Below are 27,692 nucleotides of genomic sequence, written 5' to 3' on the forward strand. Positions count from 1 at the left end.
CCATGTATTTTTGGATTACAAAAGTCTCAAATATTTAATGACTCAAAGAGACTTAAATCTGCGACAAAGACGTTGGCTCAAGTTGTTAAAAGATTATTGGCTTGTCATTGACTATCATCCAGGAAAGGCTAATGTGGTTGCGGATGCTTTGAGTCGTAAATCACTGTTTGCTTTACGAGCGATAAATGTACACTTGTCTGTTCTATCCGACAATGTGTTAGTAGCGGAATTAAAGGCTAGACCATTGTTGATTCATCAAATTCGTGAAGCTCAGAAAGTCGATGATGAATTAGTTGCAAAATGGGCTGAATGTGTTTTGAATATGGAATCAGAGTTTCAAATTGATGATGACGATTGTTTGAGGTTCAGAAGTCGTTTGTGTGTTCCAAGAAATTCGAAACTTATTTCAATGATTCTGAACGAAGCTCATTGTAGCCGAATGTCAATTCACCCAGGGAGTACGAAAATGTACAACGATCTGAGACGTCAGTTTTGATGGCATGGTATGAAACGAGACATTTTCGATTTCGTTTCGAAGTGTTTAATATACCAACAAGTGAAAGCGGAACATCAAGTGCCTACAGGTTTACTTCAGCTGATCATGATACCTGAATGGAAATGGGAACGAATCACGATGGATTTTGTATCTGGGTTACCATTGTCGGCGAGTAAGAAAGATGCGATTTGGGTTGTTGTTGATAGATTGACTAAATCGGCTCATTTTATTCCCGTACGTATAGATTATTCATTGGATAAACTAGCTGAATTGTATGTTTCTCAGATTGTGAGATTACACGGGGTACCCATTTCTATTGTGTCGGATAGAGATCCGAGATTCACCTCACGATTTTGGAAGAAATTGCAAGAAGCTTTGGGTACCAAGTTGCATTTTAGGACCACTTTTCATCCCCAAACCGATGGTCAATCCGAGCGGATAATTCAGATACTCGAGGATATGTTGAGATGTTGCATCCTTGAGTTTAATAGTTCATGGGAACGGTATTTACCTTTGATTGAATTCGCTTACAACAATAGTTTTCAATCAAGTATTAAGATGGCACCTTACAAGGCCTTGTACGGTCGTAAATACCGTACACCATTATTTTGGACCGAGCTCGGTGAAAGTAAAATTTTCAGAGTTGATTTGATTAAAGATGCTGAGCGGAAAGTAAAAATAATTCGTGAAAGTCTGAAGGCAGCATCGGATCGTCAGAAGTCGTACGCGGATTTGAAACGAAAAGACATTGAGCATCAGGTGGGAGATAAAGTGTTTCTTAAAGTTTCACATTGGAAAAAGATACTTAGATTTGGGCGTAAGGGCAAATTGAGTCCGAGGTTCATCGGGCCATATGAAATATCCGAACGAGTCGGTCCAGTTGCGTATAGATTGATTTTACCCCCTGAACTTGAAAAGATTCACGATGTCTTTCATGTTTCGATGCTTCGACGTTATAGATCTGATCCATCGCACATAATTAATCCATCAGAGGTTGAAATTCAATCCGATATGAGTTATGAAGAAGAACCGATTCGTATCCTAGCTCGTGAAGTGAAGGAGTTCTGAAACAAAAGGTTCCTTTAGTAAAAGTGTTATGGCTCAAACACGGATGGAAGAAGCTACTTGGGAACCCGAGAACTCTATGAAAGAACGATACCCAAACCTATTTACCGGTAAGATTTTCGGGGACGAAAATTTCTTAAAGTGGGGGAGAGTTGTGACAGCCCTAAATTTCGGGACCGTTAAACCGAGTCACCGAAGTATTTGAATGTGATATTTATTGTCTAGAATATGTGAATATGAATGTGTGAAAGTTTTAAGCTTTGATTTAGTCGATTGCATGTGAATTTAGTTAATAGGACTTATGTGAGAAAATTTAGAAATGTGCTAGGAAAATATAAGTGGCCTATTAATGCATGTTATAAAGATGATGGGTTTGCATGTCAAATTACCCAAAATTTGAACTAGTGGCCGGCCATGCTATGGGTTAAAACCTATTATAAACATGTTGTGTTAATGATTTATGTTAGAAATAATAAAATAAAAAGGGTTAGTAATAAAATAATGGAAATTAGGGAGGGGTGATAAAAGAAAAAAAAAGTTCTCATTTTGTTCTTCTTGACCGATAAATCAAAGGAAAGAAAGGAAGAAAGGTTGAAGAGGTTCGGCCATGCTTGTAACTAGGTTAAGGTATGTTTGATGTTGTTCCATGAGATTCATGCATATTTTTAGTTGTTAGCTTGAGTTCTACCTAGCCCATGGTTTAAATCTTTGTTATGTGATGGAGATGATACTCGGCCATGGGTGTTGTCTTCTTGGTTGGTGTTTGATGTTATGGTGATGAGGCATGAAGATGATTGAATTTGAGTGCTTAATAAAAAGGATTGAATGTGAGTGTGTGTGAGAATTTGAAAAGGATGGGTCTTAACAACTTCATGAAGTATTCGGCCATGGTGCTAAAATGTTGTATTGTGTTTAAACTTAGAATTTTTAGTCATATGGATGTGTCTTGTTGTATGAGTGCTTGAACAAACTATGATTAAATGGATGCATAGATTCAAAGTGGGAAGAATTGGCTATTATGCTTGATACTAATGCCGAATATGAGAATGTTGTACTTGAAAAAAATGTAGGTGAACATGACAAGTGTATTCGGCTTAGGGCATAAGGATATGAAAATTTTGGGTATTTATTTTTGATTGTGTGTGCATGACTATGGATAGTTGGCTGCAAAAATATTATAAATACATGGTGTATGTTAAATTTATTAAGCTACAAAACATTATACATGTTCGGCCAAAGTAAATTATTTGAGTAAAGTATATCTTGATGGTATATTTCGGCTAGTATAAAATGTATATGGATGTCGTATGACTATATTTGATTTGGGAAGTAAATTGTTTGATTTAGCTCAAGAGCCTAGAGGATCAAAGTTGGATAAGGGGAAGGAAAAAGTGATCGAATAGCCGTCGAAATCGTTCGACAACATCCGAGGTAAGTCTTTGAGTAATAGAACTTAGTTTATGATTTGATTAAGTTATGACGTATAAGCAGAACAAATAAACAGTGATATAATGATTTTACTTGAATTATATGTCGAGATAATTAGTTTATACCTATGACGGGTAGCCGATTGTGCACAGAGATCATGTCATAAAGCAAATCAATTTATGCTCTTTGTATGTGGCTATTGAGCCGAAAATGGGAATGATTGATAAGTGTCTTGTGTTTGAGTTCTAGTGATGAAAATGAAATATAGATGTGATATGATTTATTGATATATGTGCATGAATATTCGGATGATAACCGGGCTAAGTCCCGAAGGCATTTGTGCAAGTTACTATTATCCGGGCCAAGTCCCGAAGGCATTTGTACGAGTTACTATATCCGGGCTAAGTCCCGAAGGCATTTGTGCGAGTTACTATATCCGGGCTAAGTCCCGAAGGCATTTGTGCTAGTTACTATATCCGGGCTAAGTCCCGAAGGCAGTTGAGATAGTAGCTATATCCGGCTAAATCCCGAAGGTACTTGGTTTGGGAATGAGCGATCTTGCTGTAATAATTTCAATTAATATGCTCGTAAAATCCCAACGATGAGGTATGTTTCGTATATGCATTGGAATAGTTGATTCCTTTTAAATAGTATTCGCTCAGTCGATTAATAAGCTTCCGGCCTTTGGTTAAGTTGATCCCTTATGTATGAATATAAGGGTTGGAAATGTGAAGTAGGTATGATTTTGAGAATGTGCGTATATGAAATTATCCGTTTAGTTATATGAATGCTATACTTCAGTTGTGCCTAATTTCATTGCTAAAAACTTACTAAGCATTAAATGCTTATTCCGTTTCTTTGATTCTCTGTTTTATAGATTTCGGTTCGTCAGCTATCGGACTCGGGAGTGTCAAAGTCGAAGTCGCCCACACTATCAAAGCCCTTTTGGTACTCTTTTAGTTGAACTCTGATAATGGCATGTATAGGGCTACCCTTTTGTTGTTAGTCAAGTACTTTGGTATTGTATATATTTGGATAGCCATGCGAAAATGGCTTATATATTTTGAACATAGCGTTATAATCATTTTGTATATATATGGTTATTGAGAGGTGTGGAAATGCTTGGCAATGATTAGCCATTGGAATGGTTAATCACGATCATATTTTTGTGCTATGTATGTTAAAGGGCTAGTTGAATCATGGAAATTATGAAATAGGTAAAGTCTACCTTAAAAACAGATGCCGACAGCAGCAGTGATGTGAATTTGAAAAATCACTAAAAATAGTAGGAATGGAATTAAATAGTGAATAAACTATGTAATCGAACCTTGATGAGTCTATTTTCATATGGAAGAAATGAAACGATCATATGAGTCGTAATTTAATAGATGTTTAAGTTTTCGTGAAATAGGGCCAGAGCGATTTCTGGATCCCCTGATCTGACTTTGGAAATTCACTATAAATTAACCAGAGATAATTAGAAGTCATGCCCTATATGTTAAGATTCCTATTCGAGTCTCGTTTCATTAGAAACAAACGGCATAAGTATTTAATCCCTGTACAGGGAGATATCTAAGTCGTAATGCATGAAGGTCAGAGTAGTCGAACCCTGAAATAGGGGAGACTTTAACTAATAAACTGTACTAATTGGCCCAACCAAAAATTTTAGAAAAAAATTTCTAGATAGATATATGAGTCTAGATTCAGGAAAAATTTACAGAATCGGTTTTCGAGCTTCGGAACTCGAGATATAATTTTTAAAGTGACTGTGATGCAGTTAACCAGCATGTCTGGAAATTTAAAAATGAACTGTGTAAGTAAATGAAATAAGTCCGTAAATACCTCGTGTTCGACTCCGGAAACGGTCTCGGGTACGGGGCGTTACAATTAAAGTACCAAAATAATAAAAAAGGACTAAATCGAAAACAAAATATAAAGCACATGATAGATTCTAAAATAAAAACAAAAGAGAAGGACTTATTTGAACATGCGTGAAACAAAGGGGGATCAAAAGCGTAATATTCCCAGTTATTAAAACGCTGCGCATTGAAAGGGACCAATTTGTAAAACCGATTAAATTTCAGGGCCGATCTGTAATCCAAAGATAACTTGATTGCGAAAGATAAAATTGCGGAAGGATCAATTGCATAAATATACCATTGAGTTAAAAACACGCGGATCCTGAAGCGGGTTCGGGTTGAACGGGTCGGGCATGGTGAAATGACGTCGTTTTGGGGCTTAAGTACAGCCCCCAAAACGACGTCGTTTCAGAGTGCTCTAAATAGGCCCATTTTCAGAAAAAAATTCATTTGTGAAGTGGGGAAAGAAAAAAAGAAAAGAAGGGAGAGAAAGAGAGAGGAGGGAGAGGGGAGGGAAATCTGGCTAGGGGGCCGGTTACCGGACGATCATCGGCTGCCGTCCGTCGCCAGCACCGGCCACCGTACACGGTGGTCGGAAAGGTAAAAATTTGCCTCTTTTTTTATTTTTTTACGTTTTATAATATTATTTTTATTTATGTTTATGTATTTAGATATGGAAAAAAAATTGAAAATGAACAGAAAATAAAAAAGGAGATTCACCTTAGGATTTGGCCTGATTCGATGATGTTCCACTGTTTTGATATTTTGGAATTGTTTTTGTGTTTAATCCACTAGTATTGATTAGAGGTGTGCATGGGCTGGGCGGCCCGGCCCGGCCTGAAGGCCCGCCCCAAAAAATGGGAGGGTTTGGGTAAAAATATAGGCCCGAAAAATGGGCTTGGACAAAAAACGAGGCCCGTTTAGAAAATGGGCCGGGCCTCAGGTAAGATTTTTTGGCCCGGGCTCGACCCTATTTTAATATTAAATTATTTTTAAAAAAAATTATTTTTAATTTTAAGTAACTTTAGTATTTTACTTTACTCTTTTCTTGTTTTTAATGTTATTTTAATATTGTAAAACTTTTGTTATTAATATAATTTAGTTCTTAATTTAATTTTAATTTGTTTCAATTTTTCAATTTTAATATAATTACTTTTTATTTTATTTTTAATTTATGTATTATTTTAAGAATTATTTTAGTCTTATTTTTATTTGTTTTTGTTTTAATATTTGTTTTATGTTTTAAATGTATTTGATTTATTATATTTTAAAGTTTTTATTTAATAAAAAAGCAATTTTTTTAAATATGGCGGCCAGGCTCGGGCCTACCATTTTTTCCCGGGCCGGGCTTGGACAAATTTCTAGGCCCATATTTCGGGCCGGGTCGGGTCGGGCCGGGCCCGGGCCTTGAAAACGGGTTGAAATTTTTTTATGGGCCCGGCCCATGCACACCTCTAGTATTGATGCAAAAAATAAAGAAAAATCCCTTTTTGTCTTGATAGCCAAAATCCCTTTATTTTTTACAGCCTTTTATTCGGGTTTTATAACCCTTTTACAAATATATTTTTTATTATTTCTGTCTCTTCTTGCAGGTATTGAGGCGGTGGAGCAGAGCTGGTGGCGCCGAGGATGGTGACCGTCTTTGGTGTCGAGGCGAGGTGGGGTAAGTTCGGCTAAAGGGTGATTAGGGTTAGGTGTTTTTTTGTTTCTGATTTGGGCTTTGGGGTTTTGGGCTTCTGGGTTTTGGGTTAGGTTGGGTTAGCTTAGGTGGGCTCGGGTAGGTTCGGTTATTGGGTCGTATTTGGGTTTGGTTGTTGGGCTCCGGGTTTTGATGGGTTTAGGGATTGGGTTTAATGGGCTTAAGTGGGTCTGATGAGTTTGTAAGGGGTTGAGGGTGTAAAATGGGCTATTCGGGTTTGGGTAATTGGGCTAATGTTGTAAACGGGCTTGTAAAATGTAAATGGGTCATGGGGTTAAATTGGCCTACAACAATATGTTAAGAGAAAAAGATTTATGTATATATAAAAAATATATTAAGGATATGGAATGGAGAGGAGGAGGCAAAATAATAGAAGAGTGATAATAATAAGAAATTGTTGTAAATAATGGACTTGAAAATACATAAAATAAATTCAAATGCTTTGTTTAGGTACTAAGTATGTTGTTATAATTAATAAATTAATAGGTATATATATATTGACATTAGTCATGGTATGTAGAAAAATAAATTATATTTGTAAGCGTGAATCCTCTAATAGACTTATCTGTAAAACTTTGATAATTGTGTCAATTTTATACGCATTGTTATTTTTGATTGAATATCATGTTATATTATGTGGACTTGAAACTATGAATACTTAAATGTGAATGATTTGCCCTGTGAAATGAGTTGGATTGATTGAATTTTGAGCTTTGAAAAAGGACTTGGATGTTAAAAACTTAAAATATGGTAAAACATGGGAAATAGAATTCTCGACGTGATGACGGAGGAACCACGTCACGACGACATAAGTCAATTTGTAAAGTCGTAATGAGGAATCCTCTGATGTCGCGATGTCACCCTTAAATTTTGAAAACCTTTCACTCTAGTTCATATTTCTCTTTAGACTATTTTAAAAGCTGTAATAAACCCGTATAAGACTCGAAAATAATACTAAGGCATATTAAAATCTTAAATTGATCAAGGTGATTAAATAAGTATTCAGAATGAAACAAATTTGACTATTGTTGCTTCAGCAACAAATATAGCATTTCGATATATTGACCTGACAGTCAGGTTGGGTACAGAGGGTGTTACAAGGGCCAAATTTAACTTAAAAAAAAAAGATTTAAATAGACAAATATAAATATTAAAAGTTAAATTTATTATTTTTGGTAAAGGGATTAAATTTATTATTATTCCTTGATTTAAAAGCATATTACAAAGGTGAATTTTAAAGTTTGTTGGTCATTTAATATGCTTTTTCCTTTACACCCATGATTAAAATTTCTAATTTTAATTCTTTCCAAAAAAAAAGAAGAAGAAAATTCCAATTTTAATTTGTCAAAATAATAAATACCCTTATTGGATTAATTTGTCAAAATAATAAATACCCTTTTTGAAATCCCTTGCCTAAATAAGGCAAATCACATCTGTCTTTTTAATTGTTAAAAATCCTATCAAATTTATTATTCCTATAAAAGAACAAACAAAGCTTTACTCTTTTTTTTTTTCAGTATCTTCACTTACAACATGTCCAACATGTTCAAGTTGATGACATGGTTCTCTATGTTGTGTGTTACCGGTTCAACTTTAGTTTTAGGGCGAAATAACACCGCAAAGGACATATTTATCCTAGCAGGACAAAGCAACATGGCCGGCCGGGGTGGTGTCAATCATGGGAAGTGGGACGGTAACATCCCGCCTGAATGCAAACCAAAGCGGTCCATCCTCCGCTTCACCGCGAACCTTGATTGGGAAGTAGCAAGGGAACCCCTACATGTAGACATTGATATAGGAAAGGTTTGTGGGGTTGGACCTGGGATGGCATTCGCTAACGAGATCATTCGATCACACAGGTCCAGAACCGGCATCATCGGCTTGGTCCCTTGTGCTGTTGGTGGGACTTCCATAAACAAATGGGGAAAAGGAAGCCGTTTGTATGATCAATTGGTGAAACGAGCCAATGAGGCATTGAAGGATGGTGGTGGAACCATAAGGGCCATATTGTGGTTTCAAGGTGAGAGTGATACAGTTAATAAAGATGATGCTGAGACATATAAAGGGAAGATGGTGATGCTCATTGAGGACTTGCGTTTGGATCTTAATCTTCCCTCTCTACCTTTTATCCAGGTCTTTGTCTCTCTTCAATTGTTTACTTATGCTTGATTTAAGGTCAAATTCTTGTTTTGGTCCCTCTATTATGTTAATTGGAGATTTAATCCCTATACTTAAATTTAGCATAATTAGGTCATTCTATTTTTATAATGTTATTATTAGTTAGTTCAAACTGTTAACAACTGCGAATTCAAGGGGCATACATGGGTCTTGGCTCCCAAAAATGGAAACTTGGTTTTTAATACTTCTATAAATGATGAAATTAAAAGTTTATATAGGTAAAATTGCATTTTGGTCTAAAAATGAAAAGGTTTCTATTTAATCCCTTCAAAAATGATGAAATCATAAGGTAATAAATGATAAAATTACATTTTGTTCTCTCTAAAACTTTATAATTCAATTCCGACTACACGAAATGAATTTCTAGATTTGCCCCTAACACTATTAATTATTTCCATTAAAGTTCTAGCGTGATGTCCAATTGACATGTAAATTGTTTTTAGAAAAATTGCGCGCAAACAATTTAACGGGAACAGTCAAAGTTGGTAAAAATTTGAATTAACACAAAACATCATAAAAGTAGAACGATAAAATTATGCTAAAATAAAGAGTTATATCTTTCAGTTTAAGTATAGTAGAGCTACCAAAGTCAGAATGAATCGGATTATTGATTGGTTGAAGTTAATATCAGGTCGTACTTGCCTCCGGAGAAGGTACAATTACAAATATAGAGATGGTGAGAAAAGCTCAAATGGGGATAAAGATGAAGAATGTAAAGTGTGTGGATGCCAAGGGGTTACCTCTAAATGCAGATAATCTTCACCTTACTACCATGTCAGAGGTCAAGCTTGGTCTCAAATTGGCTTATGCTTTTCTCCTTTCTTTTTCCCATTTTCATTGATCAAATCACTTTGTCAAATTACTACTAACACTAGTAATTAAAGAAGAAAAGATCAATCTCCATTTTGCATGCATGTTGAATAAGTTCACTGTTTGGTGGAAGTCCCAATCAATCCAATACATATCCTTGACTACAAGGGAAGAATCAAAACTGGATTTTGGCACAACTTGTTAAACGATTTCTTTCCTTGCCTCGTTTCACTTTTTCAAAAGAAAAACACATGTACATTTCATTTCACATTAAAAAACTTTAAATAACCCAAAATTTGTACAAATCCATGCACTCACATTAAAAAAATTATATATTGATAGTAGACTGGGTTTTGATATAAATTTGTAAATCCGATTTAATTAATTTGAATATAAATTTAATAATCTGATTTAACAACGAAAATCGCTAACCCGTATTTCCTTAACTCAAACTTAAAATGATTCGAAAATGTAATCCAAAATGGTATAAATTAAAAGTGTCAAATTTGAATGAAAAAATCCAAAAATGATCAAGACTTAGAAATGTCCTGGCAAAAAACTTAAGTAATTCAAATAAAAAATACCCTAAATTCAAAAACAATTCAAACTGAAATTAACTCGAATTTAAAATGATTTAAACTCTCGTATGATATGAAATTGAAATAACTTAGCTAAAAATGCTCGGCTGACAAACTTGAGCGACACAAATTAAAAATAATCCGAATTCAAAATCATCAAAATTAAAATTAACTCAAACGCAGGACGATGTGTAACTCAAAAAAATTAAAATTAACTCTCAACTTGAAGCCAACCCTATCTTTCAATTGACAAACGTAATAACAAGACGTTGGCATTTCACTAAAAGTCCTTAAAAAATAAACAAAAATATAAGATAAATTACTTTTAAGGTCATTAAACTATTAATAAAATTATGTTTTGGTCACGAAATTTTAAAAGTTATAGAATAATTATTTAATTATTCAAAATTTTATTTTAATCACTAAAATTTGAGATAGTTGAGCTAAAAAGTTTTATTTTAAAAATCAAAATAACATACTTAGAAACTAGTAATACAAAAAAATTAATGCAAAACTAAAACAATTTGACGGCTTGTTGGTTTGACTCGTTGGATTAAAAAATTATTAAAAATTTTAAAAACTTAATTCAACCTATTTTTTGACATATTCAACTATTTTAATTCAACCGGTTTAATAATAATTTTTGGACCGATACTCGACAGGTTTTATCCCATTCAAACATCATTGAATTTATTTAATTAAACCGAATTCACATGTGATAACAGAAGTAACGAACTGAAACAGCTGTTGGTTATTAGAACATTGCTAATTTTAGAACCTCAAATTCTTTTTTTTTTCTTTTTAAATTTATCCATCTGAAAAGGGGGTCAACGTGTCGTGAATACAACACTGGTACACACTGAGAGAAAGTTAGGGGAGAGCCAATAAGCAATGTCTGTAATATCTTCATGGAACCTGACGATCTCCCTCAACACAACTATCTCTCTGTCATGGCGCTCTTCTCTTCCTTCTCGAGCCATCTTTCCCCGCCCCAAAAAACCCAAAACCCTCGTAGTCCTAGCCACCGCTTTGGGCGCAAAACCCACCGTCCTCGTGGCTGAAAAGATCGGTGACGCCGGTATCCAACTGCTCAAAACTTTCGCCAACGTCGACTGCTCTTACAACTTAAGTCCCGAAGAGCTTTGTACCAAGATTTCACTTTGTGATGCTCTGATAGTGAGGAGTGGAACCAAGGTGACCCGAGAAGTGTTTGAATCGGCTATGGGTAGGCTAAAGGTTGTGGGCAGAGCTGGTGTTGGGATTGATAATGTGGATATATCGGCTGCTACGGAACATGGGTGCCTCGTTGTTAATGCGCCTACAGCCAATACTATTGCTGCTGCGGATCATGGGATTGCTTTGCTTACTGCTGTTTCCAGGAATGTTGCCCAGGCTGATGCTTCTGTCAAAGCCGGTTTGTTTTGTTACTCATTTAATTTCATTCAGGCATTTCTTCAAACAGTTTGTGTGCTATTCTTTGTTTGTGTGTGTTTTAAAATTTAGAATTTGTTCTATAGTTATAAATTGTTACTTGTTTATTGTATTAGTATGACTGTTGGTATTTCACAAAGAAGCTTAAAACTTGAAAGTTAATATTTTGTCAATGGTTTTAAATTGTACAGGGAAATGGGAGAGAAACAAGTATGTAGGGGTATCTCTTGTGGGGAAAACACTTGCTGTAATGGGGTTTGGGAAAGTTGGTTCTGAAGTAGCCAGGCGTGCTAAGGGACTTGGAATGCAAGTAATTGCACATGATCCTTATGCACCAGCAGACCGTGCTCGTGCCATTGGTGTGGAGCTAGTGTCATTTGAAGAAGCATTAACAACTGCTGATTTCATCTCCTTGCACATGCCTCTCACCCCTGCTACATCCAAAATGTTCAATGATGAAACTTTTTCTCGAGTGAAGAAAGGGGTTCGTATCATCAACGTCGCCCGTGGTGGTGTTATTGATGAGGAAGCTTTACTACGAGCCTTAGATTCCGGGGTTGTTGCTCAGGTATGTGTACATTTTCAAGTAAGTACTACATAATTGGAGAGTTGGTAATGTTTGGTTCTTTTTGCAGGCAGCACTTGATGTATTCACTGAAGAACCTCCTCCACAAGAGAATAAGTTAGTGAGGCATGAAAATGTGACTGTAACTCCTCATCTTGGTGCTAGTACCACTGAGGCTCAGGTACTTGTTTGAGGTGGAGTCCCTTGTACTAAAGTCAAGATACATTTTTGTACTTTTTCTCAAAAAATGGGTAAATTAATATTTGAACGTTAGATGAAAAAATAAACTACTCCTTTTTTGTTAAAAATTTTATTTATTTTTACTGTTAAAAAATGATCATTGTACACTAACATATGTATAGATAAAATTTTTAATAAAAAGACCAGTTTATTAATTTGCTCATTTTTTAAATATAGAGAGTAAAATACAATCCGACTAGTATAAAGACTTTATGGTAATTATACCACCTGCTTGACTATTTAATTTGGCTTCTACCCTTTTCTTTACCTCTTCCTTCTATTGGTTTTATTGCCTTATATTATGACCAGGAAGGTGTGGCCCTTGAAATTGCTGAAGCGGTTGTTGGGGCTTTGAGAGGGGAACTTGCTGCCACTGCTGTAAATGCCCCAATGGTTCCTGCTGAGGTACCATTTCTCAATTGTCTTTTGAGTAACTATACTAGTATTTACCTAACAATTAATAAATTTCTTTTTAGTAACTTAATTATGAAAAGTTACAAAATGGTCACTCAACTATTATTAAATTCTTTTTGAGTCATTCAACTATGAAAAGTTACAAAATAATTACCCAACTATTCAATTTGTCTTTTTTTGTCATCAGTAGGCTAACCGTGATAACTTTTAAAATTGATATAATAGCAACTTTAACCTTTAACATTTATACATTGTGTCAATTTAGTCTTGATTCTAAAAATCTAAACCTTCAACATTTGCACATTGTGCAATTTGATCTTTTTTGCAGTTTAGCTTTTCTTTGTAACCCTTTCACTTAAAAAGCTAAAAAAATAAATTTATCAGCTAAATTTGATTAAAAATATAAAAAAAGAAAACACTCAAAAATCCAAGATAATATTTTTATCTATTCTCATTCTTTTAGAATTAACCCTCATCATTACAAAGAAAAATAAAACTGCAAAAAAAAGATTAAGTTACACTTTGTGGGAATGATGTGGGTTAACTGATTATAGAATCAAGATTAAATTAGCATAATTTTTGAATGTCAAGGGTTAAAGTTACTATAATGCCAATTTTAAAAATTGCCCTCGTTAGTTACGGGTGATTAAAAAAAAGAGACAAAATTGAATAATTTAATGATCATTTCGTAACTTTTCATAGTTGAGTGATAAAAATTGAAATGGTAACTACTAGTGTAGTTTACCCTTGTCGTTTCTAGGGAATCATATGTTGCATTTCAACTTTTCTTGTGCCAATATTACAGGTCCTGTTAGAACTTTCACCATATGTTGCACTCACTGAGAAGCTAGGTAGATTGGCAGTGCAATTGGTTGCTGGTGGAAGTGGTGTGAAGTTTGTAAAGGTGACTTATGCCTCAACTAGAGGTCCAGATGATCTTGATACTCGGTTGCTCCGAGCTATGGTTACCAAGGGTTTAATTGAGCCTGTATCTAGTGTTTTTGTCAACTTAGTGAATGCAGACTTCATAGCTAAACAAAGAGGACTTCGGCTAACTGAAGAGCGTATAGTATTAGACGGTTCACCCGAGAAACCACTCGAGTTCATCCAGGTTCGAATAGCCAATGTCGAATCTAAATTCGTTAGTGCCATTTCAAACTCGGGTGAGATCACAGTTGAAGGAAGGGTGAAAGATGGGAAACCCCATTTGACCAAAGTTGGATCCTTTGGTGTTGATGTCAGCCTTGAAGGAAGTATTGTACTTTGTAGGCAAAGTGATCAACCTGGGATCATTGGAAAAGTGGGGAATATTATAAGTGAAGAAAATGTAAATGTAAATTTCATGAGTGTTGGTAGGATTGCACCAGGAAAACAAGCTGTAATGACAATTGGTCTGGATGAGGAACCTAGTAGAGATGCATTAAAGAAAATAGGAGAAATTACAGCTGTGGAAGAGTTAGTCTTCCTAAAGTTGTAAATACATGGGTCACACATCATGATGGGTTTTTGACAGCCATAAATCTCAAAAGAATTAGTGTGTAATTATCTTCCGGTAAAATGAATATGAAGATATCTCGATTCCGTACCATCATCATGTTGAGATCTTCGTTACTAATACTGTTTAGATAATGTAGTGTAAGATTGTAGTTGACATAATTCAAATATCACCTTTCATGTAAATTATATTACGGGTGCATTTGTTTCACATAAAATATTTTTGTATTTTTCGAGTTTCTTTAAAATTGATTTTTTTAAATCAGTTTACTCTTATAAAAAGCACAAGTCATTTAAAAAAAAATCTTTTACGAGGAATTTTATTTTTATATAAAAATTAGTTTGAATTAAACATAATATTATTATATTAATAATAAATTTTTAATTTTAATTTTTAATATTTAAAATAATGTTGAATATCATTAAACATATATTTTTAATAATATAATAAATTATTTAATATTAATATTTTTAAATTTTAAATAATATTCTTAATATATTATACTATTTATAAATATTTAATAATAAATGTTGTATAGTATAAAATATGAATATTTTAATTATATAAATATGAGTATTTGTTTAAATTAAGCTTAGCTTTGTTCAACTCTTTAAACTCTAATGTGTCACTATCCACTCTCGTATATGTAATATATATAATTTAAATTAAGTTTTGATTAACTATTGTTTATTATTAATTTTGCATATAATATTATTTATTATAAAATATTATCTTATTTTAAAATAAATTTCTATTGTAAAAAAATGCTACTATAATCTTTTGCAACAAATATATTTATGTTAGATTTGTTTCACTAACAATAATTTTTAAAATTATTTTAGAAAAATTTGTCAAATAACAAAAATATTTTATGAGCTTTTTAAAACATATTAATCTTTTCTTTAAAATCATTTTTCAAAATTATTTTCAATCAAACAAATGCAGAAGTAATACTTCTGCTAATCTTATGTCTCACATTTATTATATCATGGATGTTTCTACTTCATCAACATACATGCATATTAACATTTAGGGTAAATTATACCTAATGTCATTAAATTATTACTAAGTTTATGTTTTGGCCATTTAATTTTAAAAATTTATAAAATGGGTACTTAATTATTTGAAAATTTTATTTAAGTCATTGGGCTGTTAAAATCGCTATTATATGGCCTCCTCTATTCACACCGCTTGCACCAATCAAAAGCTTTTATTCTATTTCTCTCCTACAGTTCAATTTTTTCATGAAATAGTTTTGAACGTTACAAATGTACAAATCAAAACTCAAACAACTTTATTCTCCGATTTCCATCACTAATTGTCAGATCGGCTTGGATCTAAGGTATATTTTTCTACTTTAAATGTCACGCATTTGTGAACTAAAATACGAACAACTTTGTTCTCCAATCTTTGATACTAACTATCATATCAATTTAGATCTAAAATGTGTTTTTCTGTTTATCAATAGTTACTTATTCATCATAACAATCGTTGAATCGTCACTTCACTAACTAAACTTTTAAAAAAAAAAAACTTAACAGTTTAATAATTAAAATAAAATTTTTTGAATAATTCAGCTGTTTAAAATTTTAAAATAATTTATTTAATAATTTTTTAAAACTGAATTACCAAAACACTGAATAAGTTTATTTGTAGTTTTATCTTTTCCGAGTCACTGGAATCAAATAAGTTCAGCAATTGGTAGCTGTCCTTTCAGCCAACAAGGGGTGAAACAAATAGGCACCCAAGAGGCACGTGTTTGCCTCACTCACAGCAATATTGCAAGCTGGTACTGCCACCACATGCCAGACATGAAACGTGTCCCAACTCAGTCTCTCTCTTTGCCACTAGTGCCAACCAAATCCAATATTTGAAACCCAAGTTACCATTAATACCAATAAATATCCCTATACCTTTGTTGTAGTACCACCAAATACCTCGAATTTACATACTTTGATTATTGCAACATGAACACCAAGGTAAAAAGTTCACCTTCTTTGATATCTTCCCTTCAATTTTTATTAACTCCATGGCTGTAAAATGTAGGGAACTGAAAGGGTAAATGAAGAGGGAGCAATTGAAACCAAGGTGGATACTATAGATATACAATCACCACCGGGGGAAAACAAAGAACCCAAGGTGGAGAACGTGGGAGTGGTCCATTTGACTCATGATAGGCCCAATACTGGCAACAAAGGTGGTGTTTTAGCTGGTGCAGCTGAGGCAGCTACTAAGGCTGCTCAGGCTGTCAAGGACTCCATGTCAGGCAGCAACAAATGAAAAACTATATACGCATATATGTGTATTCTCTATGCCTTTTATGTTAAAAAATAATAAAAACAAGGTTCATTAGGTGATGGGTTTTTTAATTTTATCTCCATGTTCTTGGTTTGAGTTCCCATCCTTTGGAGTATAATGTGTCCGTCTTCGTTGCGAATTTGTATTCTCTTTATCATCATCGTGATCGGTGCGATGGGTCTTTTCGTAAGGGCAGTTTGAGTGCTTTTCCCTGGGCCATAACAGACAGAAGCCTGAAAATGATGACATGTTCGGCTGTCCAATTCAAGATTCTCTTCAAGATTTAGTTCCATTCAAGCAATGATTCTCTTTAAGATTTACTTCCATTGAAGTGTTCCATTTTTTTTAAATTCATTTTTTAAAGCTAAATTTCATTAAAAAATATATTGCTACTTTAAAGGTCACATGAGAGAAAGAAAGTGTGAAGACAAAAGTGTTAAAAAGAACATCAAACTTGTCATGATTCATTGATATTGTAGAAACTTAGACCTTAGAAGACACTCAAGATCTTAACATGCAATTATTACATTTATTGCTTCACTTAAATATGAACCCAGCATCTAAACCAAACACAAATTTACCAGACACCAACTTCCAAAAACCCATCTTCAGTAGCACAACCCCTAAACATACCAGTAGTATTAAACCCACAAGCCACTTCCCCATTCTTTGACACAGCAATAAGACCAGCTTTGCCTTCATCTAATCTAGTTTTAATCACATAATCCACCGCTCCATGAAGATTCAACCCTTTATATTCCATCACCGCCGCTACTTCCCTAGCCAAAGTGCTTCGTATAATGGCTTCACCTTCACCGGTACATGAAACAGCCACTAAGTCACAAGCATAAGTCCCTGAACCAATCAGCGGTGAGTCACCAATCCTTCCGGTCATCTTGTTCATTAATCCACCGGTGGAAGTAGCGGCAGCGCAATGACCTTGTTTGTCAACTACAACGCAGCCTACTGTTTCTGGGGCGTAGAGACTGATTGGTAAGCCGTTCATTTGTAATTGATTTTCCATGGCTGCGCCGCCACCGCAGGTGGTGAGGGTTGGGATACGGTAATCGAACTGGTCAAATGATACAAAAGTGGGAAAAATGAATATTGTCAGGTATGGGGTACGAAAGACCATGTGAGTTGCCCAATCAATGTTTTTAGGGAAAATTAATGGAGGAATATAAATGTACCAGGATTGAGTTTGCTTCTTTTGCTAACTTAAGCATCCCCACATTGTCTTCTGTAATGAAATATTCATTGTCCACCAACTCCACACCCTGCCAAAAATTTCCACGTACAAATATAATCCCATATTAATCATTTCCAAACACATTTCTCAAAATTAAATATCTCAAATTTGTGAGTAAATTTTTAAACTTAATCTCGTATTAATCATTTAAACTCAATGTGAGTTTAGATAAGCAATACGTTTACATACGATTAGTATAAAAATAATGGATAGGGTGAGACAAAAAATAAACTAAATGCATACTACAATCAATTCAAACTCGCCCTCAATTCCTATCTTTTTAAAGTACAAATAACATGAATGGCAAATTATCAATTTAATCCCTTAAAATTTTTAAAATTATATATTAATTTTATCATAAAAATGCTCTCAAAGATAAAAGGAAAATTCAATTTAAACCCTTTCGAAAATATACTTTAATCTCTTAAAAAAATTATAATTTAAATTTGAGTCCAAATCAAAAATTAAGAAAAATGACGTGACCAAAATCAACTCAACAGTCACGTGTCAGAAACCATGCAAGTGTGTAACAAATCTATTCAACACGTGACAAACCAGAATCGAAGATTCCAAAGAAACAACAAAAAACCCGAACCTGTTTCCTCGCAAACTCTTCGGCGCCGGCAAAACCCAAATACGAATGTGGTGTTTTATCCATAACAAGTCGAGCAAGAGATATCGGATTCTTCACCGTCGTTAAACCCGAAACAGCACCGCATCGTCTCTTCGGTCCATCCATAATACTAGCTTCCATTTCCACCGTCCCTTTCTCCGTAAGTGCTGATCCACGCCCGGAATTAAACAAAGGATCCGTTTCCAATTCCCTCACCTATATATATAAACCAAAACCCATATTAATAATTTAAAAAAAAAACCATTTTTGACCCATTTTTTTCCGGTTAGAGTTTACGTACGACAAGTTCAACGACGTCAATGGCGGAGAGGTTAGAACGAAGAGCAGAGATTCCAATATCAAGGCAACGAGTGAGGAGTCTTTTAGCTTCCTCTTGCCTTTCATTAGGGAGATTTGGGTCTACACCAGCACCACCATGCACTGCGATTGCCCAGCCTCCCATTTTTATTTCTCTGCCGGTCATTTCTGCCTCTGTTTTGCTACTGCGGTGAAGAACTGAAACCTTGGGGGCTCTTTATATAGAGGGTGACGGACTTGAAATTGAATTGTGAAGTGGATTGTAATGTGGGTTTTAATTTCGGTAGAATCAGGGTAGGCTATTTACTACGGCTAAGAATCTTTTTTCCTTTATGATCTCTCAATTGGAGGATGGTAATGTGAATTAAACACCCTTTTGTTTTGTAATGGAAAGTTGGGAAACATTATGGGGCACGACAGCCTTTTATAGAGTGGTTTGATCTTCTTCGAGTTTTTGGTTTAATTTTTTTTGGTCCTTTTTGTTATGCTAAAATTTCAGATTTGACTAAGTTTGGTGTCCAAATTGATAATACCATTAGTTGTGGTCATGAAAATGATGATGTGGGGGTGAGGGGGGATTCACATGTAAAATTTATTATTGGCCTTGATAAGGAAATACAGGTTGAATGCAGGTTGGCGGGATTTTTCATATAGCCTTGATAAGGAAATACAGATTGAATACACTTGACTGGATTCTGAGAATTTGAATGAGATTATGGAAATGTAGTCCTTCGCTCGATAAGGAAATTGTTGCAGCTCTACTAGGAAGTACATGCCAATAGAGAAGGCAACCTTGTACCCGACGCCATGGCTGCTTGGGCTATGAAAACAACAGTTTAGGGTTTAGGGATTACATATCTGTGACTCTCCACCAGATGGAGTCCATCATGTTCTGCATGCTAATCTGTATTTGCTTACAAAGCAGATGCTCTACCATTAATCTCCATTACCTCCCTAACGGCAGTCTTACGTAAATGCCAATTTAGATGTTCTATGTGATAATTCAAATTAAATTTATTTAATTAAAAATTTGTTTGATCCCAGCAACTGGACATTCAAGTTGGCATTTAAAACCAAATTTAGACTGCCACGTAGTATTTCCGTTAGGGAGGTAACGGTAAAATGACCACTTCGTAACAAAACGATAACGTAAGTGACTAAAACGTAACATTTCAAAAAAAAGTGACTAAAATATAATCCGAGGCAAACAAAACTGACTAGTTTTATAGTTTACCCCTAATAGTAACGACTACGATTAATTTGAACTTACTAATAACATTATAAAAATAATAAGTATGACAGTAAAGGATTGGATCTCAAATTTAGCATAGTAAAAGGACTAAAACCAAATTAGACCTTAAACTTTTATCAAGTTTCACGTCTCACGTTTTCCAATAGGTGGAACACGATTAAACCAAAACCATGAATTAATTAAATTATCAAATTGTCAAATATTTGGAGTCAATTTCCCTTTTTCTTTGTTTGTATTCAAAGTAGATACGACAACATAATAACATAACGTAATATTAAATTTAATAGATTTATTCGAAAGTTGGGGTCTTGGAAATTCTCCATTAATGATTTGGTTTTCTAAAATTAATTATTTTTAGCCATTGATTCAAACTCTCAACTTAATTTTTTATAATTATCTTTAAGAAATTGTTATCCTAATCAATTACTTTTTATAATATTTCATAAATTATAGTAATTTTATAATATTTCATAAATTATTCGTATATAATTTTATGCATGATAAATGAATCAAATAATAATACCTTATTTAAATTTTTAATACAAATTACTTTATTTTTATTTCAAATAACATATCTTCATGGATTCATAATATTTTATGTAGTACCATTACATTGAATATAAATATTTTTTTTGTTACAAAAGAAAATTGAATTGCAGTATTCAACAGAAAAAAATTAAAAGTAGACTTACTTAATATTTATCTTGTAAGATCGCATCATACATTATCGGAGGTGGTTGAGTAAATACAAACAACCTCATTATATCAATTACTATTTTTACTATTTTTGGCATAAATCAAAGCTTAACATACTGGTTCTCCGTCATCCAATTACAGGCATACAAATTCCATAAAATTATAATGATGAAATAAGCGTGGTACATTTTTTTTTATAAGAAAGGACATTTTACGATTTTTCATGAGGCAAATTTTGAAAAGCAGGATGCTTAATTATTAATATAAAGTGGGTGCTTAATTAAGCTGGCATTTGCTTAAGCAAGTTTGCCTCTTCTACCATTTTCTTCTCTCCACTCATTTTTTCCTATTCTAATTGAACAAAGTTTGACAATTTTTTATTAGGGATGCAAAAAACATGAAAAATACTAAAAGGGTAAAGCTTTGTCTTGAGAATAGGGATGATAAAAAAAAACTCGATAAAATAGAACAGTTATGGTAAATGTTTGATTCATCTCGCTTAATTTTTAAAAATATTATCTTACTACTGATTGAATATTAATTTAGTTAGAACTATTGTTGTTGCAATAAATAAGAAGATGTAAGCTTAAGTACACTTAATTACATATTATCTTCTAATTTAAGGATTTAAGAGTTATGGGTAGTAGTAATTATATAAAAATAAAATTATCATTTTACCCATTTTCAACATTCTATGTATCATTTTATTTTCTTATTATATGTACTAAAATAATATATTTGTGAACTAACAAGTGTTAGATGGAGCGGTAGAGATAAGTACAGTTTTAAACATTAGAAATGACATTATTAGAAGCGACAATTATAAATTTCTCGAACATAAATTTTAAAAGATAATAATAAAATTGTGAATATGTTATAAATACTATATATTAAATATTAAAGAATTATATTACCAAAATTATGTTCATAAAAAACTTAAAAATATATTATTAAATTAAAAAATCATTAAAAATAAATTGAATGAAGTGGTGCGAAGGAGTAACTAGTGATAATTATGAATATAATCGAAATTCACGTACAAATAGAACACAAATAAATAGGATGATGATTCTTTCATCTCATTTCATTACCATCCCATTAAAAGAAAAAGACTAATTATTTGGTCTTCGCATAGACACAGATCAAATAATTTTTAAGTTTAAAATAGAATTATTAAAATCGAATCAAATTAATCGATTAAATTGGAAATTAATCATACACTAATCTGATCATTGGTTTGAAAAACACACCAACGACAAACACCATAAAAACCGCCCTGGGTTAAGGCTCAAATGAACTTTAAAGTTGGTGTAGTTGACCGACCACCTGACCACCTTGAATACATCTTCAATCAACATTATATTTATCATAAATATATATTAAAAAAACAAAACATATATCAAAATCTATTTATAACATCACAATCTCTGTTCAAATCTATGTTCCACTTACTATACTAATTATATTTTAACCCAATCTTCAATGTTCCAAGAAGCTGGTTTATAGGCGGCGCACAGCCAAAAATGGAAACCAAAAATGGCTGCCGGTCAAAAGGTTCACCTGTTCCTAGAACTAAGGGTATCTTCCAAGCAGCATCATCATAATAATATCTTTTAGGATAAATTATACCTAAGCTCACTAAATTATTAGTAAATTTATATTTTGATCACTTAACTTTAAAAAGTTACAAAATAGTCATCGAACTATTAGAAAGTTTTTAATTAAAAAGTCCGGCAATGATTCGGCTGTTGGTATGATGGATTAGTACCCATTGATGAGTAGAACATACCTTAGATACAAATCGATCCGACGATCAGTGTCAAATATTAAAGAAAAAAGCTATTTGGAGATGTTTAAAGCTATTTCATGAAAAAAAAAATTGAATTGTAGAAGAGAATAGAACAGAGATAGGCCATACAACAACAAATTTAACAGCCCAACAACTTAAATAAAAACTTTTGCATAGTTCAATTACTATTTAGTAACGTTTTGAAGTTGAGTGATCAGAATGTAAACTTAGTAATAGTTTAGTGACTTTAAATGTAGTTTATCCTATATTTTAATCTGAAATGGAGATAAGGCTGGTGATTGGTTAGATTTGCATGAAAGTTGATGACTAAGTTATTGTATCATCAGATATATATGTGCCAAATAGACCTTGTTTAGATATACCTATTAAATTCGATTCAAACTTAGCTTGAAATTAAATTAATATACGTAGAAAAATCTTTTAGTGTATATATTTGACAGCACTGAACATTTAAAATAAAACTGATACAGAAAGGGACGGCACGTCAGCTACACGATATTGCTTCACTGTACATTTATATATATTTGCAAGATTTCGCCACTAACTAAACGTGATTTATGATACACAAATCAAATATTGTTAGACTTGGTTTGATTTCATAAAAATTGAATTGAATTATCTGTAGAGGGGTAAAATACTTTATATTAAGGTTTCGTTTGTTTCACTGAAAATGACTTCCGAAAAATAATTTCTGGAAAATGATTTACTTTTCTGGAAAAGTTAATATTTTCTAGTGTTTGGATGAATCTGTGTAAAATATTTTCTGTTGTTTGGTAGATTTCTTAAAAATATTTCATAAAAGTTGTTTTCAATTAAACAAACATACATTTGAGATTTTCTTATTTTTTCATTGTTTCATCGAATTTATTTTTATCTATAATTTTATATTTTGCATTGTTTTTGCATATATTAAAAATATAAATTCAGATTCATTATAACGTTATTTTTAAATTACATGACTACTAAGTGAGTATTTTTTATTTAAAAATGTGACGTCAACAAAATTGACAAAAAATAATTAACGATGTCAACAATTGGACTTGATTTTCAAATTTGAAAAGTAAAGGGACTAAATTCTTGAAAATAAAAGTACAAAGACTAAATTACAAATCGTGAAGCGTACATAGACTTATGACATATTTTAACATTTATACGACAAAATATTTATTATTAATATGTTTATAATTGTAATAAACATATATTATTAAAATATTAATATTGAATATTTTCAATAATATGTGAATAATATTATTTAAAATTATTATTTTAAAATTTATTATTAAAATAAAATTAAAATATTAAATAATTTAATAAAATAATAAATTATATTTATTATATGACTAAATATAAATAATTAAATATGTATGTTTAATAATATTGAAAATATAATATTTTAAATATTTTAAAAATAAAAATAAAAATTATTATCAATATAATAATATTAAGCTTGATTTAAGTTAATTTTATATAAAATAAAATTATCTATAGGTGAGCTTTTTCCGGAAAATGACTTACGCTTTTCAAAAGGGTAAGTCATTTTACAGGAAAAAAGGGTCTATTTTACCTTGACATGTAAGTCATTTTCCGTTGACCAAACTATTTTCTATGAAACAAACACAGGAAAATATAGAAAACATTTTCCGTAAAACCTTTTACATGTAAACAAACGGACCATAAATCTTCGGTTGATATTTGTTTGAGGCAGTGGTGAAGTTAGAAAATTATTTTAGGGAGGGTTAGAGATGAATCGTATTTGAAGGGAGAGGGGTAAAATGCAATTTTAATGTTATACTAACTTATAATTTCATAAATTCAGTTGAGATAGTTCTAGGCAGGAGCAAAATTGGGAAATTACTTTAAGGGCTAGAGATAAATCATAATTTTTTTGGAGGAGTTACTTCATAAATTTTGAAGGGATTAAATAACAGATTTATCATTTTTGAGGAGCCAAAGTCACTACCTACTCCTCGTTTATGCGCGTGGTTCTAGGTTCAACAATGAAGCCCGGAACTTTTGTTAGAGTTCGGATAATATTACAAAATTTGAGGGGACAAAACTCAAAATCTTATGTTAAAATTACTTAAATTGAATTATTAATTTTTTAAAAGAATAAAAAATACGGAATTTATATTTAATAATGAGCTAGAATGAATTAAATTAAATTGTTTACGTTTAAGAGAGACTAAAAATGCAATTAAATCATTTAACCACACCTTAACTTTGTATCTAGGTTCCATCCCTAGACAAACCCTACCCCTTCCTTTATTTAGTGCCAAGGTTGAAGGAAGGCACTAAGGAGATAGGCAGGGAAACTTTTCTCCCTAAAATAAAATTTATAAAATTTTAAGTTGATATATGATAAAATTATCGATCCCACATACGTAAATGATTTTTCCAAAATTGCAATTACGTGACAATATTAACATAAACATAAATTACTTGATTCCACCCCTCCTTTCTTGAATTTTGCATGTAAAACAAGCTTTCTAATTATGTGAAAATTGCAATTCAAAAGAATAAATTTTATATATTTTATATATACAAAGGAATCATAAAAATATACGAGAAACTTTTTGGGTTTTGAAGATTCTATTTGTGACCACCTATTTATTTGACAATCAAACAAATTAAGGCCCCCTTGAAAGATCAGTTTCACATGCCTCTTTTCTGTAAGCAATTTCAGCAATTTTTGTTTTTTTATTTTTGTTTTCCACTTCCGATGGAATATGCATCATGAATATAGGTGCTAACCCTTTTAAACCAAAAGTATTTCATCTTTCATGGATTATGGATGGAAGAAATTTGATAATAACTTTGTGGTGTGTAAATGAAAAGCAGTCTACAAAATCTACTTTATGTATGAGGTTGTAATTTGTGCATTCATCTTCCTTATCCAAATTAGAATAAGAAGAAGAAAACTATTATCCCAATTGTTATAAAAAAAAAGAAGTTAAGTATATCTTAATTAACATATAAGGCCTTGTTTCAAGTGTAACGGGTGATTCCAGATTCAAGTCCTAATCTGTGTAAATACGTGGATAAGTATATAAGATATGTGCTTAAGTATGCTTAAACCCACGTCTTGTATATTTTGCAGCAACAATAATGCTAACTAAATTAAGACTCAAATGATAATTAGTTTAATTTTTTTAGTTTTATTTTCTATCCTAATTTATAATTTTTTATTAAAAAAATTTTACTCTTCACTATCTACCTTTCCAATATAAGAAGTCTCGCAATACTAGTAAGATACTGGTTGAAACGGCAACAATCGTGCTCTTGTAAGAATAAAATACAATTATCTCTTAAATGCGCCCACAAATATGATCTCATTGGAAACCTACTCACTGCCACAATTCATTTGTTGGAATAATTTTCACCAAAATGTTCATTTTGGGGTGAATATTATACAAAGTGGCATATAGCTAAAACCATGCATATCATTTCACTATAATTAATGTGGCATGAAAATTGAGTACCTATGGTAGTAGTGTAATGTTCATTGGACTATTCAGGTGAGTGACTCAAAGCACGTTCAAGGTTCTTGGATGTTTGCACTTCATGCGGGCCACAACTCAACAACATTAGGACCACAAAATAACAAAAGCTTAAATTCTCTCGCTCTAATGCTTCACATTATCGTTGAATTTTTAAATCATGCAAAAGAAATTTGGAATCGAGCCTCGAAAAAGAAATTTGGAATCGAGCCTTGGCCCAGTCATGGACAACTCTAGTTTAGACATTAAACATCAATTTTTTGCAATAGAATGCATAAACTAGGCCCCATAAACTTCCTTTACTCGTAAATCAGAGAATAAAACACGCTTAAATATGCTTGAACTCATGTTTTTCTTGTTGTTGGAACAACAGTAATACCAATTGAGCTGAGGCTTAATCAACCTATGTCACTAAAAGGAGGTTCAATATTCTTTTTTTCTTTTTTAGTTTATGCTGTATATATTCACATGTTTACAATTTTACCCATATGTTTTAAGCATGCTTCACATCAAGTTTGAGCTAACATTTAATTTTTAAGCTAATTTAATGGTGAGGCTAGAGGAAGGAACTTGGTTAATATGATATTGATACTTTGGCAACTCAACTAAAATATTTTGAACTTTAAAGATCAATTTAAAATCTCACAATAATTTAGTAACATATGGTATAATTAACCTAAATAACTATGTCAACCTACCAAGTTTTGCTTCTAAAAAAAAAAAGAGATAAAAGTACCACGGAGGTCCTTGTAGTAGGAGTCAATTTGCTTTTTACCCCCTACTAAAAAATGGGCAAATTAGTCCTTGTACATTAGATAAAAAAGCAAACCGATCATTCTTTTAAAAAATCTATTCATTTCTACTATTAAAAATTAGTCTATGTATATTAGAATAAGGTGCACGTGGCACGCCATATATAACTATTTTATTATTTTGTTAGTCATGCCAATTTTTAATAATAGAAATGGATAAAACTTTTAACAAAAAGGATCAGCTTGCTATTTGATTTAACGTACAAAAACTAAATTACTTTTTTTTTAATTAAAAGGATAAAATGCAATTTAACTGCTAATAATTACCTCTACCGTACTTTTACAAAAACAAAAAGTAAGTATTTGTAAAGCTATGTCAAGATAAAATTACCTAGTAGGAAAGCTGTAATTACACCACATTTCAAAATTTAACCACTCAGTCGATTTCTCTCGAAGGTCTTTAGGCTAAAACCTTAATGCAAAGGCCATTTGTGTGGAGTGATGAGGCGAACCATGGCACAGAAAAAGGAAATTTTTACCAAGAAAACGAGAAAGAATTAAATGCATTGAAATGACTGGCAACCACAAGTAAAAAAAAAAAAATCGTGCAGAGGCACAACTGTAAAGTTTGATGGCGATGTATACTAAACATTTTCTTGGTCCACCCTTGGACTCAAGGCCTCGTAGAGAACGACCATTTTAATATTTCTTTTTGGTATAATAGTTGTACCCTATACTAACTTTCGAGTACATGTCCTTTTTAATGTATCCCACATTAAAATTTAGATTTGTAAAAAATAATTTATAGGCATCAACTTTCACCAACGACTTCATGTAATTCGGAAGATGCATGAAAGATTAGCAAAACAAAAATCAGCATAAATAATGATTTCATTGAAACTCACTCTCTAAACGAGTCTAACATATTTGCATATTGATTGTTTTCTCG

The 27,692-nt window shown here is 32.5% G+C and overlaps 4 protein-coding genes across 4 annotated transcripts; 3 read left to right on the plus strand and 1 right to left on the minus strand.

Moving 5' to 3' along the window:
* Nucleotides 1–8,071: 8,071 nt before the first annotated feature.
* Nucleotides 8,072–9,702, plus strand: LOC108484866 (probable carbohydrate esterase At4g34215). The gene is made up of 2 exons (XM_017788755.2): nucleotides 8,072–8,680; nucleotides 9,357–9,702. Exons 1-2 carry the CDS (start codon nucleotides 8,081–8,083, stop codon nucleotides 9,564–9,566), a joined length of 810 nt encoding a protein of 269 aa, XP_017644244.1. The 5' UTR covers nucleotides 8,072–8,080; the 3' UTR covers nucleotides 9,567–9,702.
* A 1,134-nt stretch (nucleotides 9,703–10,836) lies between these two features.
* LOC108484569 (D-3-phosphoglycerate dehydrogenase 3, chloroplastic-like) lies at nucleotides 10,837–14,443 on the plus strand. Its single transcript, XM_017788394.2, has 5 exons — nucleotides 10,837–11,527; nucleotides 11,736–12,112; nucleotides 12,180–12,290; nucleotides 12,659–12,754; nucleotides 13,569–14,443. The coding sequence occupies exons 1-5, from the start codon at nucleotides 11,005–11,007 to the stop codon at nucleotides 14,238–14,240; spliced, it is 1,779 nt and encodes a 592-aa protein (XP_017643883.1). The 5' UTR covers nucleotides 10,837–11,004; the 3' UTR covers nucleotides 14,241–14,443.
* A 1,658-nt stretch (nucleotides 14,444–16,101) lies between these two features.
* LOC108485872 (uncharacterized) lies at nucleotides 16,102–17,515 on the plus strand. The gene is made up of 2 exons (XM_017789719.2): nucleotides 16,102–16,237; nucleotides 16,305–17,515. The coding sequence occupies exons 1-2, from the start codon at nucleotides 16,226–16,228 to the stop codon at nucleotides 16,536–16,538; spliced, it is 246 nt and encodes an 81-aa protein (XP_017645208.1). The 5' UTR covers nucleotides 16,102–16,225; the 3' UTR covers nucleotides 16,539–17,515.
* Nucleotides 16,993–19,124, minus strand: LOC108484217 (probable isoaspartyl peptidase/L-asparaginase 2). The gene is made up of 4 exons (XM_017787924.2): nucleotides 18,720–19,124; nucleotides 18,401–18,634; nucleotides 17,747–17,833; nucleotides 16,993–17,628 (listed from the first exon to the last, which is right to left on the minus strand). The coding sequence occupies exons 1-4, from the start codon at nucleotides 18,900–18,902 to the stop codon at nucleotides 17,134–17,136; spliced, it is 999 nt and encodes a 332-aa protein (XP_017643413.1). The 5' UTR covers nucleotides 18,903–19,124; the 3' UTR covers nucleotides 16,993–17,133.
* Nucleotides 19,125–27,692: the final 8,568 nt, after the last annotated feature.

This window comes from Gossypium arboreum, chromosome 6 (assembly GCF_025698485.1).
Source record: "Gossypium arboreum isolate Shixiya-1 chromosome 6, ASM2569848v2, whole genome shotgun sequence".
NCBI lineage: Eukaryota > Viridiplantae > Streptophyta > Magnoliopsida > Malvales > Malvaceae > Gossypium > Gossypium arboreum.